The sequence below is a fragment of the Eulemur rufifrons genome, chromosome 5, assembly GCF_041146395.1.
Source record: "Eulemur rufifrons isolate Redbay chromosome 5, OSU_ERuf_1, whole genome shotgun sequence".
NCBI classification, from domain to species: domain Eukaryota; kingdom Metazoa; phylum Chordata; class Mammalia; order Primates; family Lemuridae; genus Eulemur; species Eulemur rufifrons.
Window position 1 is genome coordinate 11041421 of NC_090987.1, and position 22191 is coordinate 11063611.

The window sequence follows — 22191 nt, forward strand, 5'->3', positions numbered from 1 at the left end:
GCAAAAGAAATAATATGCTAATTCTAGGCCTAAGCCTTAGCCTAGCAGATTAGGCTTTTGCATTCTTGGGAGACATTAGCCACCATGTCTGGCTCTGCTGCTCCAGAGGCCAGGTGCAGAGGAGAATCCCTGAGAGTATATGGAGAGTGGAGTTCAGCCATTCCAAATGAGACCCTATCAACCAACCCATTTATTTCAGCAACAGGAAAGACTACCAGCACAACCAGCAGAAGAGGAAGCTGAGTGAAGCCCAGATTGTAGAATCATGAGCAAATAAAACAGTTACAATCTTTGGGGAAGTTTGTTATGCAGTAGCAATTAAGAATAATAAAGTACAAGTTGAGCATTCCTAATTTGAAAATCCAAAATGGTCCAAAATCTGAGACTTTTTGAGCGCCAACCAGAATGCCACAAGTGAAAGCCTGTTGTCGTTCGTTGTGGCTGTTGTTTAACAGATATTCTGGTGTTTAGTTACCCTGAACACATTATTTTTTTTCACTGTAGTAATGACATGCCAAATTTTTTACTGTTAAATACTTATGTGTGAATAAGTATAAGAAAATGATTAATTGATAGCATATAAATTCAGAGTCAGAAATGATAATGATGTGATGCCAAACAACCACAGATTGTCCACATGAATGGCTGAGATAGTGACGCCTTTTGGTCAATGTACACAAACTTTGGTTTCATGCACAGAATTATTAAAAATATTGTATAAAATTACCTTCAGGCTACACATATAAGGTGTATACGAAACAAAGACATTTTATGTTTAGACTTGGGTCCCATCCCTAAGAATCTCATTGTATATATGCAAATATTCCAAAATCTGAAAAAATTCCAAAATCTGAAATACTTCTGGTCCCAAGCATTTTAGATAAGGGCTACTTAACCTATATTATTAAAAAGCACTTTGCTAAAAATGATGATAAACTATAGCATTTTATAGTTTGCTTTACCTAACACATATGCTTTGTTTGTTATTTATGAAAACCTCATCATGAAACACAAAGAAACCCTGCTAAATAAGTGCAATCTAACACTTCTAAGAAAAGCTCACAATCTCTAAATTTATTTCTTCAACTCTGACTTTTATTATTCAAATATGATCTCCATTATAAATTATTTATTGAATAAAATTAATAAATTTTGTTTTCCTTTATGGGCAACAATTTCACTTATACACACACTCAGAAGACATATAGGTATTTTTTGAAATAGGAAGCACTTTTACTAGAGAATAAGAAATTTTCCCTTACCTGAATATAACATGTAAGGACTCCTGTTGCATAAATGGGAACTGTAGCTTTAGTGAGGACCCCATTTCCTGCTGAGGAATCTAAAAACATTAAAATAATTTAAAAAATGTGAGTATATTTTAAGTGTAAAGAAAAAAGTCACAATACATTTATAATAAAAATTACAACAATTTACTAGGTTACAAATAAATATTATCATTACTTTGAAAAATATTGTGATTAAAACTCGTTTCTACTGGTTGGCTGGTCTAAAATACAACTTAATGCTTCTTGAAGAGCCATTAAGCATAGACATTTCTGATAAATAAGAAAGAAGTTTAGTAACTAACATGAGATGTTATATTCCTATTTCCATAATCAGAAATCAGAGCTTTCTTTAAGAGTCTCCCAAGTGCCCACACAGGCAGGTCTTCCTAAATTTTTATGTCTTCAATCTGCAGTATTTCAAATGCAAAGGCACTCAGCTAAAAGCTGGCATCTAGATAAATGTTATTTAATCTGTTTCCAGATAGGAGATTCTACCTAGTTTCTACTACTAGACTAATTCCTGAGCCCTCCTGTACCTTCAATAGGGTTTTCAGACAGGCAGAGCCCTAATTATTTTCATAGAGGAGGAAGGAATCAGCCTAAGTAGAGACAAGAGAGCATCCAACCATAGGTGTGTGCCCTGTAACTACTGTATGAGACTTTCTTAAATAGCATCTGTAGACAATTCCAAAAGAAAAGTTCCAGAGATGATAATTTCCAGCAACAAGAGCTCTTATTTATTAATCATGAGGCACAGTGTTAAGTGCTTTATGTTTGCTGTTACTGCTCTCAATAATTTTTTTGTTACTGTATTTCTTTTTATATATGGTTATAAATTATTTTCCAAGAGTAGTAAAGAAATTGAGTTGAAAAGATGTATTTAACTAACTGCTCTGAAGAAATTTTAGCAAAAAAAGAAAAGTCCATTTTTACATTAATTAGTATTTGAGGTTTATTTATTATCTTGGTAAGAATAACTTTTTCTTGGGTGGAGTATTGTGTCAGTTGAGTATGACAATGGTAGTAGAGAAATAAATCTGAGACTAGAAATCTAAGTGTAAACTGAATTCATAGACATGGACTATATATACAGGAGTTAATAATCACTTCTTATTTGAACAGCTAAACATTCATGGCTAACTAATAATGACAAAAGCTGTCAGTTTTTAGAGTATTTAATTTTTTTCACTAATTTATCATCAGAATTAATAATAAACTAAAACAGATAATAACAACAATTTAGGCATTCCAAACATCAACCCTTTAAAAGGCTACTGAAAATAACCTTTGAGAAGAAATTTGTCCAAAAAAAAAAAACAACAACAACAAAAAAAACTCATCAATGTTTTCAAATTTAAAATAATTCATTTATTCATTTTGTAACTACCTCTGAGAATGGCCAAAAGTGGAGTTTTCCAGACCATTCAAGTCAAATCACTAAAGTGTGATTTAGATAAAAATTATCTATACTTTAAAAATCAACCAAGTTAAAAATGGGGGGGTACTATACATTTCTTCTAACATTGTCCACAATTTATCCTAGAAACTAAAAAAATAACAGGGACATAATATTTACACACAAAAAAACTTCTTAGACCAATAGTGGTATAACTGGACTCTTTTAGACAGATGACTAAAAACTATCAACAAAGGGGCTAGAATTGCCCATTCAACCCTGTGGTTTCTTTAAAATCTCATGTTTCATTTTAAAAACATGTATACATATATTTATTGTCCATTATGTTTGTTTTAATTTTTAAAAGTTTTAAATAACTAATTATGAATCAAATGCAGCTTATTTTTTAAGTTGCTGTATCTTGACTATACTGCTTCAAACCTCCAAGGGTATAAGTTCCCCGTTTGAGAAGCTCAGCCTTAGGTCAATCTGGTTACAATGAAGGTAGATATTTACAATCAAATTGACAATGGAGGGGCATGGTGGCTCACACCTGTAATCCTAGCACTCTGGGAGGCTGAGGCAGGTGGATCAGTTGAGCTCAGGAGTTCGAGACCAGCCTGAGCAAGAGCGAGACCCCGTTTCTACTAAAAATAGAAAGAAATGATTTGGACAGCTAAAAATATATATAGAAAAAAATTAGCTGGGCATGGTGGCACATGCCTGTAGTCCCAGCTACTTGGGAGGCTGAGGTAGAAGGACCGCTTAAGCCCAGGAGTTTGAGGTTGCTGTGAGCTAGGCTGTTGCCATGGCACTGTAGCCCGGGCAACAAAGTGAGACTCTGTCTCAAAAAAAATTAAAAAAAAAAAAAAAAATTGACAAGGATTAATCTCACTACCACTTTATGGGAAGGATATTAGATGTGATTAGATATTAGTTATAAAACCAAGAACTCCATAATATAAATTTTCTTTCTCAATTGTACTTGCTAGTTTGTTTATACAATTTATATATACTGAATATAGTATTTTTCCTGAATAAAGAGATTCCATTGTTTTTAAAAATAATAATGAACACACTTACCAATGTTTTCTTCAGACAGTCTTAAAATCTCCTGGAACTGAGGTTTTACCTAAGCAACCCAAAGAAAAGATTCAAAAAGTCTCAGGTTCAATGGACCAATTGATTAAATAAAATGTTAACTACTGCTACTACTGCTATTTATTTATTTTGCTTTATAGACTATTGAGTTAAGTGGTCAGAAATGTAATAATTCTTAATTATGAGGCTTAGGATAAAATAAGAGACAAGTTACTGGAGGTAACACCTTTCAGGATAAGTATTTTAAAAAATCAATTGAGGGCTGGGCGCAGTGGCTTAAGCCTCTAATCCTAGCACTTTGGGAGGCCAAGGTGGGAGGAAGGCTTGAGCTCAGGAGTTTGAGACCAGCCTGAGCAAGAGTGAGACCCCCATCTCTACCAAAAATAGAAAAAATTACCCAGGCGTTGTGGTGCGTGCCTGTAGTCCCAGCTACTTGGGAGGCTAAGGCAGGAGGATCGCTTGAGCCCAGGAGTTTGAAGTTGCTGTGAGATAGGCTGATGCCACAGCACTCTAGCCAGGGCAACAGAGAGAGACTTTGCCTCAAAATAAATAAATAAATAAATAAATAAAATCCATTTACATCAACATGTATTTTCCAAATGGCCTTTGGTTTCTTTCATTAAATTAAAAGCATTTCGCTGTATTTAAAAACAGTTAAAAAAAAAAAAAGGAAAGGAAATTTCAGTCATTTAGGGTGTTTAATAAATAACATATACATCATGTGATATCCATCTTAATCTTTTATTGTAATCCCTTAAAATTTAATTATCAAATATAGAATTTAACTTTAATAATTTAAGTTAGAGCAAATTCTTGCTTAAATTTTTTATTATTAAAATTATCACAGATTTCAGGCCACATAAGACTTACTGTTAAGTGCAATAAGTAGACTCCCACTTGCTTTTCTAAAAAAATAATAATAGCTACTTGTTTTAGAGATGTCAAACAATTTTTGCCTATATTGATAACAGTAAAATCAAATTATATTTGTTTAATAATTGGATGCTAATGAAAAATGTAAAATGATATTGTCTTTGCTACAATAACATACAGGTCTGGTTTTTGTCCTCCTATCCCTAGGTGAGGCATACTAATTTACATATTTAACTTAAAGTGAGAGGAAGACCACTGTTAAAAGATTAATCTACTGAATCATACTTATAGAACTAAAAGACAGTAAAGCAACTTCTTCATTTTACACATGAAAAGACTAAGCCCAGATATATTTATTAAAGGTCTCAGATATTAGTCAGCAGGTAATAGGGCCATAACCCAAGACACCCGAATTTTGTCCATTTCATTATACCACACTGTTTTGCTGTAAATGTTAATAGTAAAGAGTTACACTAAATTAAATGTGATACTTCAAATGCTTACCTTTTAAATGTCTTGATTAACATTTGATTATAGCAACTACATCTTTTTATGTTTTTATTAACTCTCTAAAGAACTGTCTTAACACTATGCTATGATGACAAATGAATTAATAGGATTAAAGAGATTAGGATCTAAGGACATTCCAATTTTAATATCTGAAACGACAAAATAACCTGTACAGGCAAACATGACAAATGATACTTTTGGTAGTGACTGAAATATATAGCATTTATCTCAAGTGTCCATGCTACTCTAAGAGGTGGTATCTTTGCAGCAAGTTTTATATATAAGTTGCTGTGGTTCCACAATCGCCTGAGGTTTTTACCAAAGTATGCTGAGCAAACAGCTGCTTCCTGAACCTGTGGTAGACAGTGAGTGCCAGAAGCATATTCAAAGGATTGTGGTTGAGTTCCCTAGCTGATACTTCCTATATTTAAAATCTATGAGGATATCCACAGTGAGTAAATTTTATATGGTATACACTAAGTTTAAGCTAAATCATCTTCTGAAAATCAATAAAAAGAATATTAGGAATTAGAATTTTTTTTACTATCACAGTATTCTAGGATATTAAAAATAAAGGAATGGCTCATGCTTTTATTTACTCTCTTACAGCATTAACATATTACATTTCTATGTCTCTTGCATATAAGAAAACACGGAATACAAGTTTTTACCTTAGTGTTTGTAAAAATTTTGCCAAACGTCCGGCAAAGGCGCCAGAAAAATCTGGAGAATTCATGGACACAGGCAGTTGAAGTAACATTAATTTTGCCAACTATTTCTATAAGTTGTGGCAACCTGAGTATGATAGGAAAGAAAAATAGGCAGGGGATACATATAAATTACTGTTTCCTTGCCAATTTCTGAAACAATAAAATTCTAATAACCTCTTTTATTTTGTTCTTTGAAAGCAAAGCAAAGGAATTGTTTGGAACCCTTTGAAAAGGTCTTAATATAATATATTACATTCTACAGTATAAATACTTTAAAGTCAATTTTAACAGTTTGTTGTAAAATACATGGAAACTTAAAGGTAGAGTTCTGAGTATGGAGTTAATGAGACTCAAATCTATGGATTTGATGCTTCATGCAAGAGCTTGGCTAACATGGCATCCATTTTAGCCCCCAAAATGAGAAGTCTGGATGAAGTTTAAAATCAATCACCACTATTGGACAAACAAGGCAGTAGAAAGATCCTTTGGACATAATACAGTGGCACCTTCTTCATAAATAACTACATACCCAGTGCTGTGAATCTCCTGTCCTAAAGAAGTTTACCAAGATGATGCCAAGTTACATTTTAAAAATTTTGTTATATTTTGTCCCTCAATGCCAAGGCTAAATATAGTGAGCTATCTTCCATTCCACTGATTTAGGTATACCAAATGAATGTGGAGGTGGTAACTTACAATTGATTGACAACCCATAGTAAACTCTCCCAGCCTGTTGTACCCTCGTGTTCCAGCTGGTAATCATAAAGTTGTAGTAGCACTGCCAATTGCTCACGACTTCCAATAATAGTAGACACATCTTGAAGAGGTGACATAGGCCGAGGAAACCTCGTTACTATAAATAACAGAAGCAAAATAAATCATATGGAAAATGGCAGTTTGGAAACTTAGCTTTTCTATCAAAAGGAAAATAAGATCCTCCCCCCTTATATTTAATTAACTTATTATAAACGTTAGATATAAAGCAAACATCAATCACGTCATTTTTTAGAAATAAAAGAAATAAATTCTTCTCACATGTGAACAAATTCAACAAATCTCAAAAGTGAAGCAGATTTTGTGAGACTATATAGGTGGAATACTGTAATGAAAAGTAAAGTTTCATTTACGTTAAATTAAAATTGGCCCAAAGATAAGACCATTAGATTTGAATAGATTTAAAAATGGTTGGAAAAAAATAGAAATACCTGTAATTCTACTGGACTGTTTATAGCAATGAAATGATAAATATGATAAAATGTTTCCTTCAGAGAGTAAGGAACTAATAAGTTAATAGCAGGAAAAAACAGATATATATATAAAATACATTATAGCTTCAGCTGAACAGGTTTCTTTAGTTTTTAAATCTCAATATTAAATGCTTTGTTTAAAAAAAATTTCACAGTTTGATAAACATCAAGTTATTATAAAATATTAAAGCCAGTGATCAGTAAGATAAGGCAAAGTGTACTACAGATACTATAACCAGGGTCCCATGCTATATACTTTAAAAGTTTTTTGGGGGAAACTGAAAAACTTACTTTTAAAATTTCTATAAATATTAGGTTATTAAATATGGAATGTCCGATTTCCTTAAGTACTAAGTTTGACAGTTGATATCTCTGACATTTTACTTTGACACTTATTTTTTTCTTTTTATTGTGAAGGTACATACATCTTTATTCTTTCAAACGCACATTTTAGCTTGTGATTATCTTTCAAATTTTTTTTTTTTTTTTTTTGAGACAGAGTGTCGCTTTGTTGCCCAGGCTAGAGTGAGTGCCGTGGCGTCAGCCTAGCTCACAGCAACCTCAAACGCCTGGGCTTAAGCAATCCTACTGCCTCAGCCTCCCGAGTAGCTGGGACTACAGGCATGCGCCACCATGCTCGGCTAATTTTTTTTTTCTATATATATTTTAGTTGGCCAGATAATTTCTTTCTATTTTTAGTAGAGACGAGGTCTCGCTCATTGCTCAGGCTGGTCTCGAACTCCTGACCTTGAGCGATCCACCTGCCTCGGCCTCCCAGAGTGCTAGGATTACAGGCGTGAGCCACCGCGCCCGGCCTCAAATTTTTTTTAAAGCAATTTTTGTGAAAACATGGATAAGTCCAAAATTTATGTTACTTTTGAATGTGAGTTCTGTTGTGGAACCAATGCAGTGCAAACAGCTCAAAATATCAATGAAGTGTTTGGTTTGGCATCACTATTCCAACAACATTGGGCCATGTGAAACTGATCGGTAAAGAAGCTGGATAGATGGCTTCCGCATGAATTAAATGAGCATCAGAAGAGAAATCGTCTCGAAGCTTGCTTTTCTCTTTGCTGTCACAGCATAAAGGCAAACCATTTCTACACTGTATTGTTACATGTGATGAAAAATGGATTCTTTTTGACAATTGCAAGCATTCAGCACAATGGTTGGATAAAGATGAAGTGCCAGAACACAGTCCAAAACTGAATATGCATCAAAAAAAGCTAATGGTGTCTGTTTGGTGGTCCAGTACTGGTATTAACAACTACAGCTTCACAAAACCTGGTCAATCCATTACAGTGGATGTCTACTGCAACCACTTGGATGAAATGATGAGGATGCTTGCAATTAAGCAGCCAAGATTAGTCAATAGAGACAGGCCAATCCTCTTTCAAGAAAATATATCACAAAATGCTGCTCAAACTACAGAAACTGGACTTGGCAACTCTTTGTCATTCACCATATTCACCAGACCTTGGGAACTGACTACCACTTCTTCCTTGCTTGGGATCACTTCTTGCAAGGAAAAATATTCAACTCTCAACAAGCTGTGGAACATGCTTTTGTGATTTCATAGCCACTGCCTCTCCAGGCTTCTTCACTGCTGGCATAAGCAAGCTACCGTTAAGACGGCAATACTGTGTTAATAGTTTAGGCACATACTTTGATTAATTGTACTTCTTCTTGTTCAGATATAATAAACTAAACTTTTGATTGAAAATAGGACATTTCATATTTAATGACCTAATAAAACATGCATATATATACAGATTTGGATGGTGAGGGATATTTGTACTTCATATATCTGTATCATGTCAAAACATATCTGACATAATTTCATATAGGATTCTACTATATTGATCACAGTCTGCTATACTATGATAGAATGAATATTATTCCTTAAAAATACTGATAAATTATTGGAAAATTACAAAATAATTAAAAGCTGTTTCCAACAGAAGCAAAATGATATTGGGAAATAAGCAATTAGATGGATTACTCAGTGATTATGGATAAGCAATCAGAATGGTTCAGGAGGCTCAAAATATTCTATTTAATTGTGATTTTTTTAAAAAATTGAGCATCTAACTTATAACAACATAGAAAAGTTCCCAAAATGCCATTTTAATAGGCTGGCAAAACATTAGCATTTTATTGTCAACAAAATAACCATAATTATCCAGCAAAATAACAGCTGTTATGAATCTTAATGTCTTTCCCCTTCCACCAGAATGTAAGCTCTATAAGCAGAAATTTTTGTCTATTTTATTCATGAGTGTATCCCAAGTGTCTAAAACAGTGCCTGACATAAATATTAGTTAATGTTGTAGAATAAATTGGTATGGTTACCATCTTTATGAGAAAACAGATAAATCTTCATTCATAATAAATTATATCCCAAATTATATGTATCTATAGACAGACATATAGACATAGATATATGGTTATACCCTAAATGAGAGTACAATAAATCCTCATTTATAATAAATATACTATAACCTAAATGAGGGTATAGTAACATAATATTTATAGCTACTGTTAAAAGTCAGGGAGTCAAGTTGAGTCAACAAGAACTGAAAATAAAAGATAATCACAAGAAGTCACATAAATATTAGAAGGAATATATATATAGGATGGTAAAGAAAGTGTTTTGTTTTGTTTTGTTTTTTGCTTTTTTTTGAGACAGAGTCTAGCTCTGTCGCCCAGGCTAGAGTGCATTGGCACAATTTAGCTCACTGCAACTTTGAACTCCTGGCTCAGCCTCCTGAGTAGGTGGGACTACAGGCATGTGTCACCATCCCTGGCTAAATTTTTTTTATTTTTTTTAGAGATGAGGTCTCCCTATGTTGCTGGTCTCTAACTCCTGGCCTCAAGTGATCCTTCCCACCACGGCCTTCCAAAGTGCTGGGATTACAGATGTGAGCCCCTGTGCCCCACAAACTGTTTTGAAACTGCTCTGTCTAATCTTCAGCATTATGCTTGGCAACAGATGACATTCAAGAATTATTTGTCAAATAACAAGTATTATGGATAGAACTGCCCCCACCTCCAATTTTTATGTTCAAATCCTAACCCCTAGTATCTAAGAAAGTGATCTTATTGGGAAATAGGGTTGCTGAAGATGTAGTTAGATAAGATAAGGTCACGCTGGAGTAGTTCTTTATCCAATTGTGACTGATGTCCTTATAAAAAGCGGAAATTTGGACACAGAAACAAGCACACAGAGAACATACCATGTGAAGATAAAGGCCAAGATTGGGGTGATGAATCTATAAGCAAAGAAACACCAAAGACTGCCAGCAAACTGCCAGAAGCTAGAGAAGAGGCATGGAACAGCTTTTCCTTCACAAGGCAAGTTCCTTTTCAGAAGGAACCTACCCTGCCAACACCTTGATCTCAGACTTTTGGCCTCCAGAACTGTGAGATAATAAATTTCTGCTGTTTATGCCAGTAAGTTTGTGGTACTTTGTTAAGGCAGCTGTAGTAAACTAACACAGCAAATAGAAAGAGAAGGAATTAGGAAGATAGGAAAATTTCTAGGCCAAAGGTCCCCACCCTTTTCAGGGACCATTTTCATGGAAGACAATTTTTTCAGTCTAGGGGCAGGGGAGGGGGGAGGGTTTTGGGATGATTCAAGCACATTACATTTACTGTGTGCTTTATTTCTATTATTATTACATTGTAATATATAATGAAATAGTTATACAGCTCACCACAGGTTGGGGAACCCTGCTGTACGCAGATGAAGTGCCTTAATGAGTACAGGAGTAGAACCTGAAGTGGCCAGCTGTGAGTGCTTTATGAAGTCTCATCTTAAAAGTTTGAATTTTCATTCTCCTCAATAATACCATTTAAAAATATTAAATTAACTCTACACCATGCATTCTCAATTTTCCAAATAAAACAGACAAGAAAATAGTATATAACATTTTTATCACATAGGTTACATATCCTTGGACACACTACAACATATTCCAAAGATTGTAGGTAGCCCATAGATTACTTTGTATGAATATTGTGATTCTAAAGAATTAAATGTCTATTGATGTTCTCAATATTATAATTCTTTGTCCATCAGAAGCCAGTAAGAAACATAGTAATTTCACAAATCTAAAAAGGCTGCACAGGTATCTCATACACAGCAATAGCTTGTCTACTTCCATTTATTCCTGGGGTTGGGTGCAATGGGGTTATCAATTGCATTCCAAGTACCAAAGGTCACTTATTAGCTACCATAAGAAAATACTGGTATCTGCTGTCAATTTCACGTACTTCTGAAAGTAAGTCACATTCCTTCTTTGGAAAAAAAAGAAAATTCTGCACCATCTGCTTATAATACTCCTTTCTAGCAAAGACATAGTAGGAAAAAATAATTACATTTACCTTCCTCCACTGAAAATAAGATGAAACAGTTGGGGAAGAAGAAAATATAAAGGAAACAGAAATTACAAGCTTCCCAAATTGGCACTAGTAAATATTAAATGAATCTTTTTGTTGACTCAGATGTATTCATGGAAGGAAACACTTATTCCAGCCTCCCAAAAAACTATAAAAAGACTACAGATGAAGCAATATAGTTTACCTTAGATATACAATCTATGACCATGAGATTCCACACAATAACACATTTTAGCAATTGTGCTGTTATATAAAGTGATGTTTAGAATTTTAACCAAAAACAATTCTTTGGGAAGCTAAGCTGATAATATTCTACATCTTTCTAAGTCCAGTACCTTCTATCTGTGGCACTTCACCATGAAGCTTGGCTTTGCTGGAGAAAGGTGCATTCTGCAGCACTAATGCAAAGAGAGATGGGATCAATGACTGTAAGGCAGAAAGATACATGTGGAGCTTGTGTTCATCCAGCCCATGTTCTCCTTCCTGAAACATAAGGAGGTGGAAGCTAATTTTAGTCTTTTGAAATTATATCGCTAATTGGATTTATGTATGGCTTTCTTCCTTTCTGTGGCAAATCAAACATTTACAGACCAGTATGTTGGACTCAAAACATAATACTTAATGGAAATGGAAAATGTAAAGAAGCACTAAGGCACTACAGAAGTGGTAGAATCTTTTACGCGGAAACCTTTAGGGTAAACATCAGTCATTTTCATTTGTGGAAAACATCTTTTACAGACTCTTTTTCTTTAGAGAAGGTCTAGCTAGCTTTTACAGACAGACAGGTTTTATCTTTTGACATTTTTAAAGCCATGGTAAAGAAATTAAAGTGAGCCACAGGAATACTTTTCTTTCTTTTTCTTTTTAAAAACTGATACATAATAATTGCACATATTTGTGGGGTACAGTGATATTTTGGTACATGCATACAATGTGTAATGACCAGACCAGGGTAATTGGGATATCCATCACCTCATGTATCATCCTCTGAGTTAGAAACATTCCAAATAGTCTCTTCTAGCTATTTTTGAAATATACAATAAATTATTGTTAACTATAGTCACCCTATTGTGCTATCAAACACTGGAACTTATTCCTTCTATCTAACTTTAAGTTTGTACTCATTAACCAACCTCTCTTCATCCTTCTCTCCTCTATCCTCCCCAACCTCTAGTAACCACCATCCTACTCTTTATCTCCTTGAGATCAACTTTTTTAGCTTCCAAGTGTGAGTACCATACATATGATATTTGTCTTTCTGTGCCTGGCTTATTTCACTTAACATAATGTCCTCTGAGCTCATCTACGTTGCAGCCAATGACAGGATTTCACTCTTTTCTATATAGCTGAATAATATTCCATTGTGTATATGTACCCCATTTTCTTTATCTATTCCTATGTTGATGGATACTTAGGTTGATTCCATAGCTTTGCTATTGAAAATAGTGCTGCAATAAACACGGGAATGAAGATAGCTCTTTGACATACTGATTTCCTTCCTTTTGGATATACACCCAGCAGTGGGATTGCTGGATCATATGGTATTTCTATTTTTAGTTCTTTGAGGAACCTCCATACTGTTTTCTATAATGGCTATCTATACTAATTTACATTCCCACCAACAAAGGTTCCCTTTTCTTAGTATCTGCTATTTTTTGTCTTTTTGATAACAGCCATTCTAACTCGGGAGAGATGACATCTTGTGGTTTTAATTTTCATTTCCCTGATGATTAGTGAAGTTCAGCATTTCTTCATATACTATACTTTTTGGTCATCTGTATGTCTTCTTTTGATAAATGCCTAAAATGTCAATTCACATCATTTGCCCATTTTAAAACTGGATTTGCGTTTTTTTTTCTGTTGAGTTTCTTATATATTCTGGTTATTAATCCCTTGACAGGTGGATAGTTTGCAAATATTTTCTGCCAATCTGTAGGATATCTCTTCACTCTGTTTATTATTTCCTTTGCTGTGTGGAAGCATTTCAGCTCCCTATAATCCCATTTGACTATTTTTGCTTTTGTTGCCTGTACTTTTGAGGTCTTATCCAAAAAATATTTGCCTAGACCAATGTCCCGAAGCATTTCCCCAATATTTTCTTTTAGTAGTTTCATAGTTTCAGGCCTTACATTTAAGTCTTTAATCCATTTTGAGTTGATTTTTATATATGGTGAGAGATAGGGATCTAGTTTCATTCTTCTGCATATGAATATCCAATTTACTCAGTACAATTTATTGAAGAAATTGTTCTTTCCTCAATGTATATTCTTGGTGCCTTTGACAAAAATAAGTTGGCTGTAAATACATGGATTTATTTCTTGGTTCTTTATTCTCTTTCATTGGTCTATATGTCTGTTTTTATGCCAGTACCAAGATGTTTTGGTTACTATAGCACTGAATTATATTTTGAAGTCAGCTAATGTGATGCCTCCAGCTTTGTTCTTTTTGCTCAGGATTGCTTTGGCTATTCTGGGTCTTTTGTGGTTCCATACAAATTTTAGGATTTTTTCTATTTCTATGAAGAATGTCATTGGTATTTTGATAGGGATTGCATTGAATCTGTAGATCACTCTGGGTAGTATGGACATTAACAATATTAATTCTTCCAATCCATGAACATGGATATCTTCATTTTTTTGTGTCCTCTTCAATTTCTTTCATCAGTGTTTTATAGTTTTCACTGTAGAGATCTTTCACCTCTTTGGTTAAATTATTCCTAGATAGTTTATGTTATTTGGTAGTTATTGTAAATAGGATTGCTTTCTTGATTTCTTCTTCAGATTATTCACTGTTGACATGTAGAAATATTTAACTGCTAACCTAGCAGCAGCTCTTGCTACTTTGCCTCTCTTACTTCCTAATCTCTTTTATAGATTTTGGCACATAATAGGCATTAAAGATAGTTTCTCTTTTAGCTTCTAAGAGAAACTTTTCATACAAAAATTAGATCAAAAAGTTTCTACCATTTCTTTAATTGTTTCACTTGGGAAGAATAAAAATGTTTATTTTAAAAAGTGAGGAAATCAACTACTACAGTGGAATAAACAGTTAAAGCAATTTTGACATCGTGTAAATAAGAAAGCTTTAGAGACTCGTATTACAGCTATCTCTGTATTCTGGAACTGTAGCTGATATTTTACACAAAATATTTAAGTCCTCAGAAAGGTTAAGGAAGAGCTAGTTTCTGAATAATGTAGGAGTTATTTCCACAAAGGTGTTGTTTCAGCTAACAAATGGAGCTCATGCCCTTTCTCCTTCAACTTCAGCAAAGCAAAGCTTCCTTGAATCTCTCTCTTTGCTCTAGTCCAACAGAATCTTTAACTAGCAATGTATTAGAATGTTCGGCTAAGTGGTACTTTCTATCTCTGCTGCCCAATATTCCTCTAAGATGGTTTAGAAAAGACCTTTAAAATTTCTATAAACTATATAAAACAAAGGACTTACCCTGAGAAGTTTTTCAATCTTGTTCAGCAGTGTGGGTATAAGATGAGACTGTAAATTTCCGAGTTCTGTAGTCCAGGCAGCATAAGCTGGTAAAAATACTTGGTGTGTAGCACTAACTACCCTTTCTGAGGGATCACCCAAGGCTGACAGCAATAATTCAAAACCCTGTCAATAAGAAAGAGGAAAATATAGATTTTTAAAAGAATAAACTTTTAACAAAACCTAATAAATAATAAATATACTTTTCAATAAATTTAGAAAATATTTTAGGCAAGAGAGAAAGCCATCCATAATCCTAGCCTTCCTATTTTCTTTAAAGAAAATGCCTGTATCTATTGATGAGCAAAGCAAAGCAAAGCAAAGGGGTGGTAAACATGGCACACTTGTTGCTGATTTCCCGCCACACAGCTGTGGCAGATATTGTAAACAAATCACAGCATTCTTTTGTCTGAGTTCCAAAACTGAAATTAGGCAGCCATCCTCAAGTGACTAAAGTTGACATACCTGTCATCCCTACTATACATTGTGAAGTATCAGAGATTTGGAATACTATATTACTTGGAATGTTATAATGGGGTAAAAGGGGTTCATTCTGAAAAAAATACCTGTTGATACTTGTCTGGATCATCAATATATCCCATAATGATACCAAGGCTTTTGATCACAGCTTCTCTTACCAAATCTGCCTTATCTTCCATTAACATTTGTTGCAACATTGAAAGAACCAAGGAGCTACGGATTTCTTTCTGAAAATAAACATATTTTTACAATTTATTTACACTAAAGCACAAAAATATGGGAAATAGTAACATCAGATTAAATGGACACTAATATTTTGTTATATTTGCTTTAAGTTTTTACTTTTCAAACACATAAAACATTACAGATACAGCCAAAATATCACTCTCCCCCAAATCCCTTCCTCTTTGAATTTGGTATTAATCATCTCTCAGCATGTTTTTATAACATTACTAAATATGTAAACATCACTCACATCATTACAGTGCACACTAGCAGGCACTTTTGGCAAGTCAATGAAGTTCACATTTAAGAGTGCTGAGAATTATAACAACAGGAGGGATTACAAACATCATTCTGGCAATTAAAACATTTGCCTGGGGTACAGTGAGGAAACTTTATAAAATTCCGACATTCCTAATTTCTTGAAGTGACAAAAAAAATACAAAAAGGATAATAAAATATAAGTGAATTTTAAATGTACTTTAAAAATTGCATTGCTATTTTATTATGCTAATATTTAATATAATGTCCACCACTGTTGTGCCTTGATTTCACACAGAATTTTTTCCAGTTATGATAACGTTTTAACTTAATTATTAGCTGAGGTTAGAATAAAGAGTTATCAATATTCAAATTCATGTCTATTCTATTCCACTTTGTACTATAATTGTAATTTGATCAATTTATAAAACTTTTTAAACCTAAACGTGTTTAGGTCCCTTTTACATATAATGGTTAAACTAAAATAAAAATAAAAGTAGAGGATGAAAATATTTTCATCAATTTCCAGCATGGTTTGATATGTAAAGCTTAACAGACATTTTCTGAAGGCCTGATTTTCATTTTGACTTTTTAGAAATAAAAATATATTTAATTTTAGCAAATTTTAAACACATTTAGGTTGATGAAAATAACTTTTGGTACAGTCATGTTTATTTACCTTTTAGGTTAAAAATTGCCCTAAAAATGCCATAAAGTACCTTAAAAGGGCTTCTTGGTTGATATCAGCACAAAGCAATACTACAGAGGTAAGTTAAACTTCAGGTGGGCATTTATAAATACTTCCCATTGATCTAGGCTGAGGTTACCTGTGGCAATTAAGTTGTAGTATGCCACCCCCTTGGGATAGGTCAGGAGGCATTATTCTATTTAAGTTATGATCACACTGAGAAACTGCTGACATATACAGAGATTTTTCTGCTACCAGTAACAGTGGGATGGAAGGCAAGTACAGATCTATTGAGGAAACATTATGTCTATTATTAATACTACTTAGTATTCTAGTAGTGGAAGCGCTTACTTATCCTTTGAGAGCAAGTGATACTGTTTTGATGCTTAAACTCACTCATATCAATGTATCTATATGAATTATCACAACAATAAGATATATTTTCTCCATGAGATAGAAAAACATTAAAAAATTTCATCATGCCTAATTCTTGGTGAAGGTATGGGAAAATAAGAACTCCAATGTACTGTTAATCAGAATATAAATCCATGCTATCTTGGTCTGGGAGATTTAACACTGTCGAAATAAAAAATGCAAATGCTGAAAGCAAGATAGAGGTATAGTAATATGAGATATTTAAAAAGTGAACAGATACGCACACAAGAACCTGTCAATAGTGTTTACAGGGCCAAGTGTGGCGGCTCAACCTGTAATCCCAGAACTTTGGGAGGCTAAGGCAGGAGGATCACTTGAGGCCAGGAGTTTGGGACCAGCCTGGGCAACATAGCAAGACCTTGTCTCTACAAAAAATAATAAAAAAAATCATCTGGGTGTGTTGGTGCATGCCTATAGTCCTACCTACTCATGAGGTTGATGTGGAAGGCTCACTTTAGCCCAGGAGTTCAAGGCTGCAGTGAGCTATGATCATGACACTGCACTCCAGCCTGGGCAACAGAATAAGACCCCATCTCTAAAAAAAACATAGTGCTTACATTCAGGCACTGCTAGTGGGATATAAAATATTGTATATAGTATGATTAATATTGAGTAAAATCTTTTCAAAGGATATTAAAATATAAGCTGGCATACATATAAATTTTTTTTTCCTTCAAAGCATTAATTAAAACCTATTAACAGTAGATACCCTTGGAGACAATGACTGGGAGCCTTTGATTTTCCTTTTATTCTTTTCATACTGTATGAAAATTCATTTTCAACAAAATAAAAATAAATACGTATTCTAACTGGCACTGAGATTATGGACAATTCTTTCTTTATATTTTTCTGAATTAAAAAAACCACCATAAATGTTACTTTTTAAAAAGACAATTGTGTTACTATTAGTTTCTTTTCACTAAAGAATGAGGTTAACAGTAACTGCAACTAAATAGCCCATGTGCTGTTGCACAATTACATTTTTTGTAGTTTTCTTTAAGAACCATTTTATAAAAATGACCTTTTAATGCATGGGTCAGCAAACTTTCTGTAAAGGGCCAAATGGTAAATATACTCTTGGCTTTGGTGGCCTTAAAGGTCTCTGTTGCAACTACTTAACTCTTCTGTTGTAGTATTAAATCAGCCATAGACAATTCATAAAACAATGGGTGTGGCTGTATTCCAACAAATTTTATTTACAAAAACAGGCTGTGAGCTAGATTTGGTATGTAGGCTATTGTTCATCAAGTTCTGCTTTAAACTACTAATTGTTTAAATTAAATTAATTGTGTTGCCACATTCATTCCCTTTATCCCTTCTAGGAGCTAGGCCTCTGGGAAGATTCCTAAAAAAATTAGTGCAAAAAATGGTGTTGATTTACATTTTGTTCCAGATCTCTTTCATATCTGAGTTAAAAGAAGACAGGTAGTTTTCTTACCTGTTCTGCATTCAATTTGTTGTAATACATTGTTTTGGTTGAAGTATTTAAAGAAAATCTGGCCTCACAGAAGCCATGTAATTGGAAAATGGGAGGAGTATTTTAATATCCTTTTCAGATAAAAAAAAGCCTTTTTAATTTTACACCAAAACTGGACAAATGGTAATTTCTTAAAGCTTAGTTGCAATGTGAAATCTGAAACCATAGTATCGTTCATTGATAGCAAACTTCTAAAATTCTGATACACTAAATTCCATTGGTCTATCTTGGACTTTTAATGTCTCTATTTTAACCCATGCGTTGGTCATTTTGGAAAAACTGGACAATAGCATTATGCAGACCTTCTTCAGTATTGACGCATCTCATTACATCATCAAAAAATCCACTGATCTCATCAAAAAAGTCTTTATGTACTTAGAAGCTGTCAAGCTCACAGTGGCGAATATAAATTTTCCAAAATTCTAGTTCCCACTTAACAGATCCAATTTTATCACTGGCAACAAATGCTGTCTACTTGTTTTCCTTAAAGCGACGGACTCAATTCATTCAACTTCATGAAAATGTCTGCCACATACCCAAGTCTGAATAACCACACACAGTTTGACTATCAGTGATTTTTGTCCAGTTAAGTTGGTGGTCCCATGAAAAAAAGCAGCTAGTTAAGCTCACAACTCAAACAACTGCATAAGTGCTTTTCTTACAAACAGCTATCAAACTTCAGAGTGCATCAAAAAGGTTTTAAATCTTTTATATTTTGTCTCACAGAATATTAAAAAGATGCATGCTCAAGGGTTACAATTTAGTAAAATAATTTTACTTATTCAGCAAGCTTTTTTAAAAGTGAAATTGGCTTTTTCTGTGAATGCATGTTAGTGAAGAATACAACCATTATTAGTCCATTTGGGTAACACTGCCCTGACTGGTGCTAATACACCAGCATTTTTGTCCATCACTGCTTTTGCATCAACACTGCAAATATCAACACAGTGAAAAAGACAAAAATGTGTTTACTATGGAAACAGTTTTCACCTCATAGATTTTTTTGAAATGATCTCAAGAGAGTCTCCTGGGTCCTTAGTCCTCAGGCCACACTCTCAGAACTGCTGATACAGTTTAATATATTTATACTCATGCAAAATCAATGGTAATGTACCTGTCTGTCTGCAATGCTAGATTGTACTAATGTGAGTGAGCTTTTTCTTTTTTGACTCATTTTATTCCTACATTAAGACAGCATGCCTAGGATAATTGGATTAAAATGTATAAGATACCTGAAAAAAGGTTTCTCTATTATTATAAAAGAAAAAAGTTTCTAAGAAAAAGAATGACAATTCTTACAGGAAGATAAGGTGCCAAGGCTCCACAGGATTCTGCCACAAGTAGTCGTCTTTCTGGGTATTTGTGATTAATCTAGAGTAAAAAACAAATAAATCAAGCCTTCCTTCTTCCAACAGAGAATTATTCTTCACCACAAATCCTGTTAAGAATGTAATAAAGCTTCTTCCTTTTCCACTTCTGGGAATCCCTGTGTGACTATACCTGGATCAGGAATAAGGGAATCAGGGAAAGCCTAAACCATGAAGTCGCAAGGGTCATCTGTTAAAGAAAAAAGGGAAAACAAAAGGTCAAAATTTGGCAAGGTGTCTAGAGATTATGGGCATGCCTAAAATTAGGCTTTCCTTAGGATGTCAGGAGAAATCAGGACCTTCCCCTCGCAATATTAATATATTTTAAAATTTAGAAAACCTAGCTTCTGGATCTTATAGATATGGTCTACAATATGTGCTGGTCTTCTTTTAATCTAAGGGATTAGTAAGTAAAGTTAATCAATGATTTAACCAGAACCCTTACTAGAAATATGATTTTATTTTTAAAGTAAGTAGACTTCAATCCATTGCTGTTTGCATATGCAAAATAATGGGGTTTTCCTATTGTGACTACACTGAACCATAACAAAAAATAACAAAAAAAATGACACATACTGGGTTTTGTTCCCATATGTCTTCTTCATAGAATATAAATCTTTCTTTGACTGGAAAAGAAGTATATCTGCTCTCATATTCCCATATGAAAAGGTGACATAATTCATTAATGTATTGGATGCCTAAAATTAAGAAAAAAAATTATGTAGTAATCTACTGGGCAACAAACTGGAGGCAGGTGGCTAGACAGATCCCTAATATCCATGCTTATTCACCTTACAGAAGAGGTGGTAATAGAGATGTTTTTAACTGACATCTCTGAATTAAATTTACTCCAGATGTAGTTACCTCAAAAGCAGAATGGTTTGAGTGTCAAAGTATGTTGTACATAAACTTTCATTTGCTTTTCTTTAGTCTAGCTCAATAAGTTTCAAAATTAAATGTATATGTGGAAATCAATTGTATTTCTACATATTAAAAATGAACAAACAAAATTAATAAAACAATTCTATTAATAATAGCATCAAAAAGAATACTTAGGAACAAATAAAGGAAATGCAAAACTTGTACTACTCTGAAAACTACAATCCACTGTTGAAAGAAATTTTAAAAGAACTAAATATATAGAAAGACATCCTAAATACATAGATTGGAAGGCTTAATTAGGATGGCAATACTCTCCAGATTAATCTATAGATTCAATGCATTATTTATGAAAATCACAGCTAGCTTTTTTTTCAGAAATTGACAAATGGATCCTAAAATTTATAAGGAAATCAAAGGGACCTAGAATAGCTAATATAATGTTGAAGGAGAAAAAACAAATTCGAGCGGTCAAGGTTTGTTTTGGGGATGATAATGTCTTAAAATTGATTGTGGTGATAGTTGCACAACTCTGCATATACTAAAATTATTGAATTGTACATTGTAAATGAGTGAATTATATGGTATTTGAATTATATCATAATAAACTTAAAAAATGTAAAAAATAGAAAATGGAAAAAACTATAAAAATTAGAGGTGCACATGAATAACTATATAGAATTGTAAATTCAAAGTTTCATATATTGAATACAAGTTAATTTTGATGTGAAGTGATTAGAACCTCACCCTAAATTAGTATGCATTGTACTTTTAATGATATAGGGAGTGTCAGAGGTAATTGTTACTATATATAATGTTTACTTTACCCATTGAATCTAGTGACTCCATTATGTTTTAGCAAAGAAAATGAATGCACAAAGAAGTTGGGACTAAAAGTCTAAATGACTACATACTTCAGTGATATTCCAGAGACCAATACTTTTCTTAAGCATAAGTGACTAGGTTATTGTAAATAATTTGTCTTCCTAAGTGGGAAACTCATCTTTTTAAGTTGGAAAAATAAGATGATTAATGATCTAAATACCAAGTCTAGAAAGTCAATGATTCTGAGCTGAGTTCTATATAGGACTGAAACATTAACATTCAATATAAAACCAAAAGTATTGTTAGTAAAATAATGAGTTCTATTATAAATACAAAAACCTCCCACATCCAAGGTTTACATTTTATATACTATACGTAATATATGGAAGTATGCTATATTATATTTCTATTTACACACACACACACACACACACACACACGTCTTCCTGATCTTCCTTGAACGCATCAAGCACATTTCTACCTCAGAGCCTCTGTACCTGCTTCATCCTACTTAATTCAAATTCTTGCCTAAACATCATTTTCTCAG

The 22191-nt window shown here is 33.5% G+C and overlaps 1 protein-coding gene across 5 annotated transcripts in view; it reads right to left on the minus strand.

The window, feature by feature from the left end:
- Positions 1-22191, minus strand: part of RELCH (RAB11 binding and LisH domain, coiled-coil and HEAT repeat containing) — a 103235-nt gene that overhangs the window by 27452 nt on the left and 53592 nt on the right. For 4 of the 5 annotated variants that reach the window (XM_069467923.1, XM_069467921.1, XM_069467922.1 and 1 more), the window contains 8 exons: positions 19873-19944; positions 15577-15717; positions 14972-15136; positions 11863-12010; positions 6576-6732; positions 5841-5964; positions 3769-3817; positions 1263-1342 (listed from right to left, as the gene is read on the minus strand). In XM_069467923.1, coding sequence (XP_069324024.1) covers positions 1263-1342; positions 3769-3817; positions 5841-5964; positions 6576-6732; positions 11863-12010; positions 14972-15136; positions 15577-15717; positions 19873-19944 — 936 coding nt within the window. The remainder of the gene's footprint in view (positions 1-1262; positions 1343-3768; positions 3818-5840; positions 5965-6575; positions 6733-11862; positions 12011-14971; positions 15137-15576; positions 15718-19872; positions 19945-22191) is intronic. The other variant, XM_069467925.1, reaches the window with a different exon arrangement.